Source organism: Ochotona curzoniae, unplaced genomic scaffold (genome assembly GCF_017591425.1).
Source record: "Ochotona curzoniae isolate NIBS_2020 unplaced genomic scaffold, NIBS_Ocur_1.0 scaffold_4683, whole genome shotgun sequence".
NCBI lineage: Eukaryota > Metazoa > Chordata > Mammalia > Lagomorpha > Ochotonidae > Ochotona > Ochotona curzoniae.
The window spans coordinates 31,840,378-31,857,533 of record NW_024467121.1 but is presented as its reverse complement, the minus strand read 5'-3'; the positions used below and the strand labels follow the sequence as shown (position 1 = coordinate 31,857,533).

The 17,156-nt window shown below is 41.1% G+C and overlaps 1 protein-coding gene across 1 annotated transcript in view; it reads left to right on the top strand.

The window, feature by feature from the left end:
• Positions 1 to 13,925, top strand: part of DISC1 (DISC1 scaffold protein) — a 254,432-nt gene extending 240,507 nt beyond the window's left edge. The window contains exon 12 of the mRNA XM_040968315.1: positions 13,772 to 13,925. Within this exon, the coding sequence (XP_040824249.1) occupies positions 13,772 to 13,909 (138 nt within the window). The 3' untranslated portion in view covers positions 13,910 to 13,925. The remainder of the gene's footprint in view (positions 1 to 13,771) is intronic.
• Positions 13,926 to 17,156: the final 3,231 nt, after the last annotated feature.

The following is a 17,156-nucleotide window of genomic DNA, read 5'->3' as shown; positions in this document are numbered from 1 at the left end:
GAGTTCCGGATGATATGATGAGGTCTCTGCCGTCCTGCTCAGCCCTTCTTGCAACATGAATCATTCCTTCATCCAGCCTATCCACACTTGATACTCTGCCGCCCATTCAACACTTAAGTAACTGCCTTGGTCGTCAGATCAGTTGTTGCTGTATGGCAGCGCTTGGGTTCACATAATCTTTATTTTACTGAATAATGTTCCAAGCACACGAGTAGTGGTGCTGGTCATTGGCAGATATCTAAGAGAAGGTGAGAAGTCTTTAACTTAATAAAGGAAGGGAAAAAAGTCACGTGTTGAGGTTACTAAAATATACAGTTTAAAACACTAAGAGAGAGAGAGACCACATCCACATGAGTTCTGTTATAATATATTATTATAATCTATATTTTGATTATAGTTGCTAATATTTTATTGTTCCTACTTTCCAAAAATTTTTTTATCAGATATGTGCATAACATCTTTTACAAACTTATGGAAATCGTATGTTAAAAATGCATAGATGTTAGCACATTTTGTACCAAAATAAACTTATTTTTAATGTTATTGTTTTCCATGACATAATATTGTAGGTATAACAGCTTCCTCCTTTCCCTTCCTCTTTACATCTTGATTTTGTTGGTAGTTATGTCACAGTGTACACAAATTTATACCCAAAATACTGAATTTTAAGTGGATTTTACTGTAAGCAACAATAAATATATATGTGTCTTAATTGATATCGTTTGTTGATTTCAAAGAGAAAGATAGTGGTCCCCTATCTACTGGTTTACTCCCCACAGTACCCTTGAGAGCAAGGACCAGATGAAACAGAAGCCAGGCGTCCAGAACTCAATTGACATCTCCCATTTGGGTAGCAGGGACTCAACTCAAAAGCAACTAAAAATAACTTTTTTAATAGTCTTTTAGTTCAAACCAGGACTATGGATGTTCAGTTTGGTTGCCTTCAGCTCAGAATGGTGGGAAGGCAGTGTGATGTTGTGCAGGTTGCCAGTCTTTGATCCTAGTTACACCACCTACAGGCCACGTTTCTTCATCTGGGGAAAAAAAAAAATGGGAGAGAGGGTACTGTAAACTATCTCCAGGTTGTTGTGAAGGTTTGCAGAGGCACCTAAAAGGGAGCCACACATCATTGAGTGAGGCTCATCAGTGCTAATTTTTTGTTTCTGCCTTCTTCCTGGCAGTCATAATTATAAGCAAGATGTTTTTCTAAATAATGTGCAGTGTTTCCCTTATCAAGCAGCAGAAGTGAGCGATGGAGCATGGCAGAGGTCCAAGAAGAGAAAGCTTTAATAAAGGAAAAATCGTGTCTGTGTTTGGGTCCAGGATTTTAGGCAACTGCAGACACAGAGAAATGATAACTCAGGGTCTCATGAGAAAGATGTGTTTTTGTTTTCCTGTGTAGGCCTTCAGGGCACCATGAAAATCTGGGTCCATCTGTATTTGTCCTGTGGGTACAAATGTGTCTGTTTGCTTTGCAGCTCTTAGCTGGGTCCGCTGTACAACCCCCTGCTGGGTCTGGCCATTCCACTCTGGTTCCGCTAGTGAAGCATGCTGCCCAGGGGCAGTCAATTTCTCTTTGACCCAAATCTTCCAGGAAAAATTGCTGACGTCCTGTAGAGGCCCTCTGGGAGAAGGGATTCCAAAGCCTTCCCTGGGCCTATCTGCATGAGTTTTGGTGGGACTTTGTTCTCACGAGTGCTTTGTCATTTATTAATGCCTGCCCAGTGACAAGGGTCCCAGCCATACTTCTTGGCACCATTTACTCCATTTTACAGCTGCACCCATTAAGGTGTAGTAATTTGCTTTGGACCTTGTTACAAAGGAAGTCAGCAGCAAGGCTAAGGGCCAATTTTAGCATGTACTTCCTGAAATTTTAAGAACCTTATTATTTTCCAATTTCATTATGGTTTCACTATGGTTTCTTCCCAGCCTGTCCAAAGACCCTGCTAACAATCACATTCTATTGGCCCCAGTGCTCTAGACTGCACAGAAATTGCAGGGGGCCAGACAGGAGCTGTGGAAAAACTGGTGAACCAGGCTTCCTCCACTGTGAACTTGCTCTTGTGTACTGACCGTTCTGGCCATAATACTGTGTGATTCTTCCTTTCCTGTCTGCAGGCTGTCTTACTGGGGGTACCCTATATTTCTGCCTCACAATAGGCTCTCCTCCCCATAGTTCCCTGGATTGTACCACTCCCCTGCCTCTCTCCTGATTTCTCATCGCAGTGCTCTCCTTCTAGAGTAGGGAGTAGCCACCAAAGAGGAGCTGGCCACTTGAAGTCAACTCACACAGTATTTGAGCAGACAGTGTGTTGACACGTGTGCAATGAGAGGAATGAGCAAAAAGATACAACCAGAGAGTGTAGCTAGATTTGTTTGGGTTTAAGTATCCAAAAGTTGTTGTAGAATTATAAGTGGAAAGGTCTAGTTATCTTTTCTCACCTATCATAGGCATCACTGCCAACATTTCTGTAACAAAACAAAACAAAACACAAAACAAAACAAGAAAAAAGGACTCACAGATTTATCCCAAGCCTTGAGAACTTGGAGAAAAGAAAACCCAAAGACACAGGAAAAGCTAGCTGTCTGTTTTTATACTTGGGTTCAATAAACAATGAATAGCCGCGTGGCGATGTGATTGGACAGAGAGGACAAAGTTCCATAGCAACTACAGTCAAACCTCAAAATTCATCTTTAACAAATTAACTTTCGAGTTGATGATTTTGTATGACCTATAAAGTATGATATGACTATTCCAAGATCCCTTGGCACAATAAAGTTTCCTTACCCGTGAACAGACGGAGGGGGCAAACTTAGCAAAGCCTATCCAGATGACTTCTGGGCTCCTGTCTGCAGCATCTCTTCCTTCCAGGAATGGGACAGGACCCTTGTAGCATAGGAGTATTCCAGGGAGAAGAGAAAGAATGACCTGTGTTTTATTATTATTATTTATGATAATTATATTTATTTATTTAATTTCTGAGATAACATTTTAAGCATACATTATAGTGAAAGGCTAATATGACTCTACTACAAGAAATATAAACAGCCCATAGTACCTATGAAATACTTGATATCTGTTTGTGTGTATTTTTATTATTATTTTCCATGACACGATTTTGTAGGAATAGGGATTCTGCCTCCACCTTCCATTCCTTCCTCCCCATTCTCCCTCCCCTGACTATCTTCTTCCATATTATTACAGTAGTATAGTCTGTCAGTAACTGTCAAGTACTACTGTTCAAGTGTGTCATGGCATTGTAGATAGGCAATGTTTTATGGTTTGCTTTTGAGGGAAAGAAGTTTTGGTTTCTATGCGCATCTTGAGAGAGGAATTTTAGTTTCTATCACTTGTTTTCGAGGATAAAGCCAAGTAGAGTCTGGGCCAGTAGGAAGAGAAAGCCAAGGAGGTCCTCCTTTGAAGAACTTTCCAGTCTTCCTCAGGTCACATACACAGCCTGTCAAAGCACTAAAGTTAGGGTCACATGTTCTGAGCCCAGCACATGCACATTCGTTCCTTTGTATTCAGTTTCAAGAGAAATGAAAGCTGGGAAGGGGAATTCGTGGTGAAGAAAGATATCCTTTCCATGTTCAAATGCTTTCTAGTTCTAGAAAATGTCTCCGGGAGACCGAAGTGATGCCTTCCCTGGCATGGCAGGCACAGACCTGGTTCTCTGTCTGCCCTGGCATTTCCGGGCGTTGAGAACGCTGATAACTCACCGTGACACTCCAAGGCTCACACACTGAACGACACACATTCTGGGTATCTCTTCCAACTCCAACTGATGACGCAACAAGGAGAAAGGATTCACTCATCCACCAGCTGATTTTGCTGTTTTTGCTTTAATATCTTTGGGGAGAAAGTAAAAGGCTTGACAGGAAGACAAGTTGTACCTCCTCTACAATGTGGAGTGCTTGCAAACTCAGCCGTCTCACCCAAGAATAGAGCAGTAAAAGTACATAGGATACAATCAGCAGGTTAACTGAAAAAAATCACAAAAAGGAAGATGCTCATTAAAAAAGAATCCATATGTATTTCAGACCTTTTTGTTAACGGTTTATTTTGTTTTTATTGGAAATTCAGATATACAGAGGAGGAGAGACAGAGGAAAAATTTCTGTCTGTTGATTCACTCCCCAAGCGGCCACAATGGCTGGAGCCGAACCCACCCAAAGCCAGGAACCTGGAGCCTCTTCCAGATCTCCCACGTGGGTATAGGGTCCCAAGGCTTTGGGCTGTCCTTGACTGCTTTCTCAAGACACAAGCAGGGCTGCCAGGATTAGAACTGGCGCCCATACGGGATCCTGGCATGTTCAAGGTGAAGATGATAGCTGCTAGGCTACTGCACTGGGCTCTAGATCTTTATTTAATAAACAAACAAACAAAAACCTTGCAACACATTTATGAAGGTTTTATAGGCATGCGCCTGCGGGTTGGCTGTACGCCTGACCCTTCTTACACTTCACCTGTAAAGCACTCCCTACAGTGTCTAGCTTTGACGGCCTTCAAATGGAACAGATATTTAAGGAACTCTTGCTAAGCAATTCCCAGTTGCCTTCCCCTTTTTCTGAAATATTGTTGAGGATTTTTTTCAAGGCTTTTCATTTCTCCTAGCAATGAAATTGTTCACATAGCATTTCATTGCTTTACACAGTACATGTTTAAATGACACATTTAGACTTTCAGTGTAGTTAGCATAAATAGATTTAGAATAAAACACAACTCCACCAATAGGAACCGAATTTGTTCACCCCTGGCCTGTCTCTGGCCATCAGGGTTGATGCGGTGAGTGGTGCTGCAGGACAGTCTGGCAGGTGGATAAGAGAGGAGGTTCTTCTGCAGTCAGCTGGCTCCTGCTGGTTCTTGCAGTTAATTAATGCCATCAGCTGTCAGCCTCCTTCACCTGCCCAGGGGTGGAAGCGGTTCCTCTGATCTGCCTACTTTTGCTCCTTCTGGAAAATTGTGGAGCCACCCTCAATGCTTCAGGGCCTAACAGTGGCACTTTTCCCACTAATTAAAAATAATTCAGTGCTTCTGAGGAAAACATCCTCGAGGCTCCTGAGAACTCTTTAATCTTGGCAATTTCTTGACATTCACTGGTGAACACTGAGGGATCGGTGACTGAACTGGTGGCAGGGACTCGTTTATGGCGTTTGCACCACAGGAGATTTCACCAAAGGAATGTGCAGTGGTGTCCTTTGAGCTGCAGAGTCTGAGTAGTGCTAGGGTTTCACATTTCTGAAAATGAACAACCACCTTGCCCCTTGTCATATGTAGGCAGCATTTCATTCCCTCACCTCTCTCAGGCCAGACTTGAAATCAGGAACTTCTGGGATGGGCATGTGGTACAGCACATTAAACCACAACTTGGAATGGCCTCTTCCTGTATCAGCGTGCCCTGGATGGAATGCCACCTCTGGTTCTGATCCAGGTTTTGTTGTTGTTGTTGTTGTTGTTAATGTGCATCCTGGCAAACAGCAGATGATGGTTTAAGTAGCAGAAGGTGTCCCTGCTACTCATGTGGTAGACTGATGGAGTTTCTGGCTTTACCTGGTCCAACCCCAACTTAGACTGAACCAGCAGGTGGATGATCTTGACTCTCCCTCCCTCCCTCATCATTCTTCTTTTGAAATAAATAAAACATTTAAACCATCGGGAGCTTCTTACTCCTGTCCATCCTCACTAGTCCTGGAACTTCCGCATAGAATTATCTTACCCCTGTCCAAGACTTACTACCTTCCTTTTCAGCGAATAATTTCATATGTTTCCATATGTTCCATATACTGAAACTTCTGCCTTGCCAGCCATTGACCATTTTCTGTTGCCTTCTAACCTCCAACAGATTTCCTGTAGCCCTTCCTTACAGCAGAGCTGATTCCCTTTCGTTAGCCTAACTAGGAGCCTAGACTAACGAGTTGAATAACAATGTAGAAAGGAGAGCTGCCCTTGTGAGGGAGACAGTAGTTGTCTCCAATTGAAGGGTTCCCATCTCTTCGCACTGAGGAGCAAGTTTCTTTTTACTTTACAATTGTAAGGCTGCTTTCACTTGGAGGGCATCAAACCAAAATCAGGATGACACATCAGCATTTGAAAAAAGGAATGGTTATGGTCTTATTGTTGCACAGTTGACAAAAACCATGTGGAAGTTCATTTTTTAAAATACAAAATTAATCCTAAGAAAGTTTTATGTTTATTCTCTCCAGTTCAGTATTTCTTAGCAACAGATAACTCAAGGAGCACATTCTTAAAGGAACCCTTCCCCTAACTGTGCTCCAATTTTATTTTCTTATACAAAGGGGTCTAATGGTTAGATTTAATCTGTTTCCAGTATGATTCCTTCTAATAAATGGAGATTATTAGGCACTAGCTGACACTATGAATCTCATTTACAAATAGATTTTTTCTTAGAAGGTTCTAATGGAGTTTGGCCCTACTCAACTGTGATATTCAAACTCTATACTGAAAGGAAAGCCTCCAAATCCCCTGTAATGATTGTGTAATATAAACTAGCTTTTCCAAGATTCTCCTGCATGTAAATGACAACTTTGAAAGCCAAGTAACACTTACTAGCTATCAGGCAATTTTTAAAATCATTTTTTGTTGTTGTTCTGTTCATTAGTGCTGCTTAGAACTTGCTTCTCAGTGCCTTCATTAAAACAAACATGTAGATACTTGAAGGCAATTCATTGCTTGCTGTGACCTAGAGATCTCTAAACAGTTCAGATACTTAAATTGTTGCTTGTGACATCTGGATGTTTAAAAAAAAAAAACACCCCTTTACTGCTGGTGTAGCCATGAAACTTCCCTATTTGTATGGATACTTGTATCATGCAGATTGATAAACATGTGCCCTTAGTGGCTCAATTTGTGCTTCTGTGTACTAGCATTTACATTGGGACTGTAGGACTCAATGTTTATGTGGAAAAACAGAAATACATATCATAAAATCTTTTCAAATGGAAGTCATCCCTTTGGTCACAGGCATGCATTTGTCAGAGGCAAACATTCTTTATGTTGACAATATTTTTTAAAGAGAGGAATAGTTACATAGCCTTCCTTGAATGCATTTGCCAAATATTTTGGAGAATAGCCCAAAGGAGCATATTTAAGGCTGTGATTTTAATATCGAATCGAGGAAGTGCTTTAATGTATAAACTAAGTCCCTGGATGGTGATCATCACATCTGCTTTATCCCAAGCGGTAGGAGAGGAGAAGAGACTTCACAATAGACTTAGGTCACAGTACTGGCTTTTAAGTATGGATGTGTGCAGTGCAAAGTATTTTTTATTTTTCTTCCTTTTAAATGTAAATTGTGCCATAGAAAGCTTGGCAATGTTGCAGAGAGCGAGAGAGAGGTCCCTCATGCTGGACACAAGTGTAGAGTTATAAGGAAGAGTCCTTATTGTCCATGTTTGCTGCCAACAGCTCCCTCTACACTCCAAGAACCACTGGATTATGTGGGAAAGTCAGGGGTTTTTAAGCTCTCATCCTCCAATCAACTTGTGAGCATTCAATACAAAGTTTCCAGCAAGTACAAAACATTCAGTTAACTAAGTTGCAAGAAGGGAACTACTGGAGCACAAAGTTTCCCTGTAGTTAATTAACTGAATAACAGGGTAGGAGACAGGAGGGGCCAGGTGCAGGGAACCTCTGGATCCATTTCCACATTGTCAGTTAGCTTGAATGGTGTGCTGTAGGCAGGAGTGGTAAGCTGCTGTAGGCAGGAGTGGTAAGCTGCTCGCTGAACCTCCAGAGGTGGTTTGGCACATTCAACTAACTTGAATGGTGTGGGAGGACCTAGGAAGGCACAGAAGTGCCTTTTCTGCATTCTCTAGACTGTCAACTAGCCCAGCAAGTGGGTGCTGTTCTGTCACATATTCTTTATCTGTTGGGGAACCTGTACTTTCACTGTGGGAATTAAATATGTCTGTGGCTAAGCAACTATCACAGTTGTTCTCCTAGACTACCAAAGAGAACAAGAATCTGGGTGAGCCCATTGAGTTACCCAGGATGGAGGCTCACACCAGACCTAAGCCATGGCTCTTTGTACCACCAACGGGCAAGAGAAATCTATGACTTTAGAGCCCAGACTTCAGTACAGCATGTTTGCTGCATGCTTGTATATCTAAAAGATGCTTGTTAGCTCTCTTAGATTAGTTTTTAAATCCTAACAGTCCTTGTTTCTTCATTTATGAGATCTTTCTTGTTCTGTTATTTGACATAATTAGAAAGCTCATACTTCCTCTCCCTTTAGGATGTTTGACAGCCTTTTAAGAAATCAACTATTGACAAATAATAATAATAACCAAAACCAAAACAAAACAAAACAAAAAAAACCCAAAACACTTGATCCAGTGATTTAACCCAGGGTGTAACATAACCTCAAACCCTCACTGATGAATAATGCTTAAGAAAGTATGTTCTTGGTTATGTATGGACGCCTTGTGTAAGCAACAATATCCACCTACCTAGTAATTTAACTTAAGAAGTTGCCAATTCCAAATGCATTTTCTATTCAGAATAGAAATAATAAATATGATTTCCTCATCAGTGAAGATTTAGCTTGATGAGATATTGTTACCAGAAATTTGCTCTTATCAAAACAGTCATTATTATTATGTAATTTATTCCCTTGCCTTTGAATATGGGCTCTAGTTTTAAACTTTCAAATGCTGATGTATTCTAAACTTCATTAGCCTTGTATACAGAAATATTGCTAAACCAAAAATGTCCTTGGAAACCCTGGATATGGGGTTTGTGATTTTGTTCTCATCAGTATGTGTGGGTTAGGTATCTTTTCAAGTTTGGAATTGAATGATTTGGGTATCTGAATATCTCCTTTTGTAGATAATTGTTTTATAGGAAATCATCTTAATGGGAAAAAGCAAAGTCTATGTTTTGTTTCAAATCATGGCCCGAGTTGGGTACGTAGAACAGAAATTTAACATCATTTCTAATGCAACACAGTTGAAAATTTTAAAGGTATTGATCACAACGTGAGTTACGCAAATTGTATTTGAAATAGTGTTTAGCTGAGTTGGTGCTACCAAATCCTACCTATGTGGAGGGACAGTACAGAAAAGTGTTGTGCTTTGGAAGTGTTGTGGTAGGCATACAGGAGCCTATTGTATCTCCAGTGGCAGGGGAACTGTATGGGACAAGGCTGCTCTCAACTGGATTGAAGTAAAGGGAGGTTTTCAGTGTTCTGAAAAGTCTCCATACCAGTTTCTTTCCATTTGGTTCTTCTTTGTCTGCTTAGAGAATGCAGTTTGAAAAACAGGGTAGCATCCAGACCTGGTATATTCATTTTTTTTTAATTTTTTTTTAAAGATTTATTTTTATTATTTTTTCATTGGAAAGGCGGATATACAGAGAGGAGAGACAGAGAGGAAGATCTTCCGTCCAATGATTCACTCCCCAAGTGAGCGCAATGGGCCGATACTATGCCGATCCGAAGCCAGGAGCCTCTTCCGGGTCTCCCACGCGGGTGCAGGTTCCCAAAGCTTTGGGCCGTCCTCGACTGCTTTCCCAGGCCACAGGCAGGGAGCTGGAAGGGAAGCGGGGCTGCTGGGATTAGAACCGGCGCCCATATGGGATCCCGGGCGTGCAAGGAGAGGACCTTTAACCACTTGTGCCACCGCGCCGGGCCCGGACCTGGTATATTCATGTGCATTCCATTGCTGTAACCACATACCTGAGACTGGGTAGACAAGAGTGATTTAATTTGTCTTTGTGCTGAACGTCAACCAGTAGACATCTGCATCTGTTGGGCCTGTGCTGAGAGCCTTCTTCTCTGCCCCAACACGGTGCATGGTTTCATGGGAGGAGCAGGTGTGAAAGGGAGAGGTCCATGGGAAAACATGGAGCCAGAGCACTTCAAGGATCAGACTCCCTGTTGCATAGCAACTGAGAATTAACTCACCCTGAGGGATCAGCACTAATCCCTTTCAGGGACAGCTCACCCAGTGACCTAATCACCTTCCGCTAAGCTCTGTCTCTCCCTTCCTTCCTTCCCTTCTTTCTTTCTTTCTTTCTTTCTTTCTTTCTTTCTTTCTTTCTTTCTTTCTTTCTTTCTTTCTTTCTTTCTCTCTTTCTTTCTCTCTTTCTTTCTCTCTTTCTCTCTTTCTCTTTCTCTCTTTCTCTCTTTCTTTCTTTCTTTCTTTCCTTCTTTCTTTTTTTCTTTCTTCTTTCTTTGTTAACATTTATTTTTATTGGAAAATCAGATTTACTGAGAGAAGTAGAGACAGAGAGAAAGATCCTGTGTCCTCTGCTTCACTCTCCAAGTGGCCACAAAGGTCGAACCTAAGCTGATCTGAAGCCAGGAGCCTCTTTTGGGTCTCTAGCACGGGCATAGGGTCCCAAGGCTTTGGCCCATCTTCTACTTCTTTCCCAGGCCACAAGCAGGGAGTTGAAATGGAAGTGAAGCAGCCAGGACACAAACCAGGGACATGGGATCCCAGCCCGTGTAAGGCGAGGACTTTAGCTGCTAGGCTACCACAATGGGCCCTGAGCTCTGTTGCTTAAAGCCTTTGCTACCTCTTACTAATGATGCACCGAGGACCAAACCTGCAGCACATCAAACTTTGGACATAAACAACATTGAAATGGTAGCATCTGGTCAGAGAGAAGAGTCTCCATCCATTGCTTCCATAAGCATAAGCAACCTTTAGGTGTGAGACAGCCTAGGTGCGGGATTCAAGGAAAGCAGGGTGTCACTCAGTTATCATCTAGTGTGGGAGATGGGCAGGCACACACAGGAAACAAGCTTCCTAGCCCAGGTTTGAGTAAAGTGGCAGCTTCAGGATTGAAAGTCTCTTGGCAGAATCTAGAGGATTTTGAAGAGAGAGCAGAGTTAGCTGGACATAGAAGGACTTTTTTTGACCAGTTATTTTATGGGCAAAAATTACTCCAGAGGATATGTAACAGAGGATATTTAGAAAGAAAAATAATAATAATTGGGATTGCTAAACAGGTTTTTTTTTGCAGGATTGGAGAGTTTTCAAAGACACTTTGAAATGCTCAATAACACATAATTAAAATTTTCCATTAGTACTGCAAATCCTGCGAAAGTCCATTTCAGGGACACCCATGGCTTTGTAGTGGATAGTATTCGTGATTGTCAAGCATAGGGCGTATAAGTTTTCTTTTTTGTTGGCCACATCTCATGTATAAATGTGTACATCAGCTGTGAGTCCTCAGTTTTTGAGTCTAAACTAATTCTGTTCCCAGTGTTTTGAATTTCATTGTAGTAAATAATAAGCCCTTCAAGTAATGGTCACTTGATCATATCCAGCGTCCTTTTAGTTCAGAATCAGCATCTGTCAAGTCAGGTGTCCCTCAGAGTCCTTGGGGGATTGGCCTCAGGATTCTTACTCCCATATCCTGCAAATAACTTATATTTTGCAGCATAAATGTAGTCATACTTTAAATGTGTTTATTCAGCTTTGATTTCATATTTATTACAGTCCTATGATGAAGATCAAGTTATTTTATTTAGGGCGTTTTAAATTCCTTGGTTTCCTGTTCTAATTCTACATTTTTTTCTTCCTTTAAATATGTTCTCAGTTGTGTAGATTTTCTTGCTAACACTGTATTTTTCTTCTTCAAATATGGCTTGTGGTTTTGCCACTGTCAATCACTTTTCTCCAGATGTTCCTATTCTTAGTGTCTCATTTATTTCATGCATGACTATGGTGTTCGTCACTGCCTATTGTCCCTGCTTCCATGTGGTGTCTCTACTCTTAACTCCACATCTTTGAATGGTAATGTTATTACTTTCAGGATCCGTAAAATATACATGTCTCTGTGATTTTATGTATTTGCTGACCTCTCATAATTACATCAGTTTCAGCAAACCTTCATGAATGTTTCACATTACAGCTTGTTTAATTGTAGCCATATGTCCTCAGAATTGTATATTATTGTCGCTAGATTTCTTTTCTTTTGTATCCACACTTACCCACATTATACTAGATGTCTCCACTATTTATGACAGTTTTTTTCAGTTTCCATTTACATTGGTTTAGTCTAATATGATTGAGGATTTAAGATATAAACTTTAAAGCATTCTAGAGCTAATACAGTGAATGTCAAATTACATATCTGGATTTAATTGTTACTCGTGCACTTTGATTGTAATAGTACATAAGGCTACATCTCTAAGGACCTTTTAACAGTAAATAGTATCACATCTGAGCATTTTGTTATTGTTAAATATTAATCTTTGCTTTTATAGTGTCTCTACAATCAGATCTAATCCATATCTTATTATTTTTCCATATTTAAAATACTGTTAACATACTTCCTAAGTCTTTAATTATTAGTTGGGAAAACACTACCTATACACTTTACTTGTTTTTTAAGGATTTTTTTGTTTGAAAAGTAGAGCTTGAGAAAGAAAGAGAAGAGAGAAATGAATTTTCTGTGCTGGTTTGCTCTCTAGCTGGCCAGCACTGGTCATGCATAGCCCATCTCCCACATGAATGGGTGGGGATCTAAACACTTGCGCTCTATTCCATTTCTTTTCCATGGCTATTCAGGAAGCTGAATTGGAAGTGGAGCAACTGTTACCAAACTGGCATCCATATATGATGCTGGCATCACATATGGCAGCTTTACTCACTACCCCACAACACTGGCCTCTCACCAAGTTTTGATGCTGAGGTTATTTCTCTCTTTTTCTCCTTTAGTCTAAACTTTCCTCTTTCCCACCCTCATTTGCTTAATCTTCATTTTGGAGAGTCTGTGGTCGTGGGGTAAATGACAAACCCATGGCCTTTGCCTGTGAGGGGCTTCCAGTTCCTGGAGAGGATGTAGCACCTATTAGGATTGCTGCCCTACATGTGACTCTTGTCAAGTTGGCTCTTGGAGAAAACAGAACACATGCTGGAACCATGCGAGGGAAGGCAGGCTGTGAAGCTGCCCCGACTGGTACACATAGGATGCATTTCAGAGACTGTGAGAGATACCACTGATGAGGGAGCCTGTGCTCCCTGAGCCGGTGGCCCAAGGCCAGAGTTTGAACTCTGCTCTGGATAGGAAGGTCACACAAAGAGAACTATTACTGGATTGTGTGTTGAATGTAAGTTTGAAAAAAGACATTAGAGAAGGAAGGAGCTTCAGTCTTCAACTGTTCATTCATCAAAGCAATAAATGTGATAGGCCTGCCACAGACCAGGTGCTGTGCCAGGAGCTATGACTCAGCAGTGGGAAAAACATCATCCAGCTGGCTCTTCTGAAGCTCCTACTGCAGTGTGTGCGGATGGTGGCAGTGACTATTGAAACGGCATCTGCCTCCTAGTGTTTAGTCTCCTTACTAGCCTGGCTTTGTAGACTGTGGCTAGTGTATAAACAAACACTTGGTGTCCTCATAGACTCACTTGTTTTCATGTTAGTTTCTCCAGTAACACCTCCACATTCCCTGCTCCTTTTTGTTACAATTCTTATTCCATGATGACTTTGCCTGTGGATGTAGCTGGAAGATTCAGGCTTCTCTTTTGGTTAATTCCACCTTGTGAGTTGACCTATTGGAAGCAGCACTTTGAAGTGACCAGATAAAGGAGGTAACCCATGGAGCCATGTAGAGTCAGCAGCTCCTGTCTTCCTGAGACTGATCTCCAAGGAGGACAAAGGCTCTGGCCTGATTCACAGGGAAGGGAAGAAACAGAGAGAGCTTTTCTGGGAAGTCTCCTCTTTGTGCACCATGTTCATGGCCTTAAAAAGTTAAGCCTTAAAAAGCTTACACATGATCTTTTTCTTTCTCTCTGGCCAGGAATGTTACATTCTTTCTGCAGAACTTGAACAAAAGTGTGATGCCATAAGCAAGAAGTTACTGTACTTGGAAGATGAACTTCACACTGCAATCTACAGCCATGATGAAGATCTCATCCATATCCTTTTCATTTCATAAAGCACCTGCAAGAATATTTTGTAAAAGAAAGACTTTTACAAGTCCATGCTCTTTCCATGCTCCTCCGATGAAAACATATCAATGCCATTGTTACTTACAGTCTAGTTCACCTTGAATCTGCCATGCTTTCCCTCTGGTTGTTGGAGTATTCGATACTTTTTATTATTAAACTTGACCACTAAAACTTTGCCACAGAATTCAGACACACACACACAATGAAAATGTAGTTTTCACAAGCAAAATGCAGTTTTAAGTAGGTGTAACGCAGCATTTGGCTGGCTCAGTTCTCTAGGAATTTTATGTATGTATACCACTCAGCCCAAACCCAACTTTGAATTATTGTATCATTCAGTACTGCCTCGTAATGGCCAGTGGAATATCAAACCTAATAGCACTTTGCATCATTCTTTTCCATTTCTAGCCACCCACACATAGCTGGGCTGATTCCTAATATGTGATTTTCTTGGACCATATATATCCTTTTAGTCACATTTGCAAAACTCATTGCCAGTATGCAAGATGGCCTGAGAAGGGGCCTAGGAAGGCGTCCAAACAAAGCTTTGGTTCACGTGTTGATCTGTGCTGCCAGTCAGTTTGTTACTACTTCCTTCTTCTCAAAGTAGATGGATGAGTGCACACAGGTTAAAGGGATATGCAACTCCAACCTAATACTTCAATCAATCGAAAATTGACAGTCTTCAATCAAAAAAAAAACTCTTCCTGTTTATTCATTCTTTGTATTTGGTAGATGATGTTTATTCAGCATGTTAGTAGAAATAAGTATTTGTCTTGCTTTCTGCTTCCATTGCTGTCTTGTTTCAGACTTCTGATTCTGTGCTTTCTCATGAATGTTTATGTGTGTATGTAAATGTAAGGATTTGTGGATGTGTAACAAGTTGTGTGTGTGTGTAAGGATCTTGGAAATATCAGGTGTTAGATTTGGTCAGAAATATTCAAATCCATGGTTTAATGATGAATTCTAAATCATGATTCTTTCCCTATGTGGCTTTAAATCGTTGCTTACTAAGCTTAACAGGTGTCTGCCTCTCTTTCACTGTAATTCTGCCTTCAAGTAAGTAAAAAAAAAAATCATTACATAAATAAGTAGAGCCAGAATTGTGGCATAGTGTGCATGCTAGTGTCTGTAATGGAAGCATCCCATTTGAGTACCAGTTCAAATCTCAGCTGCTCTGTTCAAGTCCAGCTCTTAGTTCCTGGCTTTGTCTAACTCTAGCCCAGCTGTGGCTTCTGCACCCTTTTGGGAAGTGAACCAGCAGATGGAACATCTTACTCTATCTACCTGTCTCTTTTTCTCCTTCTGTAACTCTGCCTTTCAAGTAGATAAAAAAAAGAAGATATTCTAAAGACGTAAAAAGATAAACTTAGCTGGAATTTCCCCCAGTTTCATAATCATTTTCACATTGCTCAAGGTAGAAAAATTTTAAAGCAACCATTCTGTTTTTCACAATTTATAACATTAATACTTAAGCTAGTAATAGAAAGTTGCCCTAAGAAGCAATGGAAGAAGGGCAGTTTTTGTTAATTCTGTGTCGCTGGGGTCACACATATTTGAGCACTTCTCAATGAGCTTGGCATCTAGCAAATGAGTAAGTGTCCATATTGTAGCTGGACACTCGATATCAACCCACTGTAGAAAACCAAGGCGTGTGCCTCAGGTCTTGCAGGCACAGGTGGCTGTTGTAACAATTGCAGTCTGGTCTGTGTTGGTTTCTGTGATTCCAGAGTTAGGTCTTCCCTGCTCATACTGAGGAGACGCAAGAGGAGACTGAAATGGTGCCCAGCCATGTTAGACAAACTCCATTAAGGTTTTCCACTGTCATTTCAAGCCAGATCCATTTCAACAGCATCACAAACAAATGAAAAATCATGTTCAAGATCACTGAGATGACAACACATACCTCTGTGGTTTTAATGGCTATTGTATGAGGCTAAATTCACAATGTGTATTTAACATAATCTTTATTTGTAGTAAGTGCTTGGTTTTAGATAGAAAACTGCGTTGCCCAAGTCCATTTGTCTAACAGTTCTTAGAATCTTTGTTACAAACTCAAACAATGTCCCATTTTTAACAGCAATTTCAAGGGGAAGCTGACTCAATTACTTTGTAATAGAATCAATCAGTAGCCACCAATGGCTTACATTAATTCTAATAAACTGCCAGAAACAGGAAATACTATTCTTTATGAAGATTTATTTATTTTTATTTGAATGGTAGATTTTGCCAAGAGAGAAGAAGAGACAAAGAGAGGACTTCCATCCCTCGGCTTACTCCCCTAACAGCCGCTACTACCAGAGCTGGCCTGGTCTGAAGCCGGGAGTTAGGAGTTGCTCTTCTGAGTCTCCAGTGTGGGTGCAGGGGCCCAAGGGCTTGAGCTATCCTCTGCTGCTTTCCCAGGCCATATGTAGGGACATGGATCAGAAGCAAAACAGTGGGGACACAAGCTGGTGCCCATAGGAGATGCCAGTGCCACAGGCACTGTGCCAGACCTGGAATTACTATTCTTACTTGATGGTTGATAAACCTAAACCTTAGAAATGAATTGGCTTGTCCAAGGTCATTTATAATGTTAGCTGGACAATTCAACTGCAGCCCCATCTGTGGCCCTATGTTCCCCTTCTGGAGGCAAATGTTCCTATCATGGAATATACAATTACTTAACATGTTTGAGTTATACTAGAAATATTTTGTTGAAGCTTCATTTTCTGAAAATTGTGCTGGCCCTTGCTGAGATAAGTGGAGACATGCTGGGGCTGTATCAACTCAGGCTTGGGAAGCACAGGCTTTGGTGACAAAATCAGTCTCCCCCTCTACCAAATGAAATCCACACCGCAATATGGATTTCCATATAGACTTTTCTCCGCAGCTCAGCTTTGTTTCCTCACTGATTAAGAGTCAAGACACAGAAGGTATCTTTGAACTCACACAAAGGGGCACTTCGAGTCGAGTGGCACATTGTACCCTATGATAGAGAGGTGCATTTACAAGGCTCTGTGGAGCCTGCCCTACGCAAACAAATGCTGTTGTTTCAAATTAGAGCTTATCTAGAGATTCAAGGAGGCTGCCAGAATCCTGCAACCAAACACTGACTGGTTTGTATTTTCATTTTTGATCAAAGACCCAGTTCTGTGCGCCATTGAAAGAAACAGCTTGCTGCCAACAATACGGAAGGATTGCACCGTGAGTGCGGAATTTGGTTTGATTCCATTAAGCGTGCTGCCAGCACCT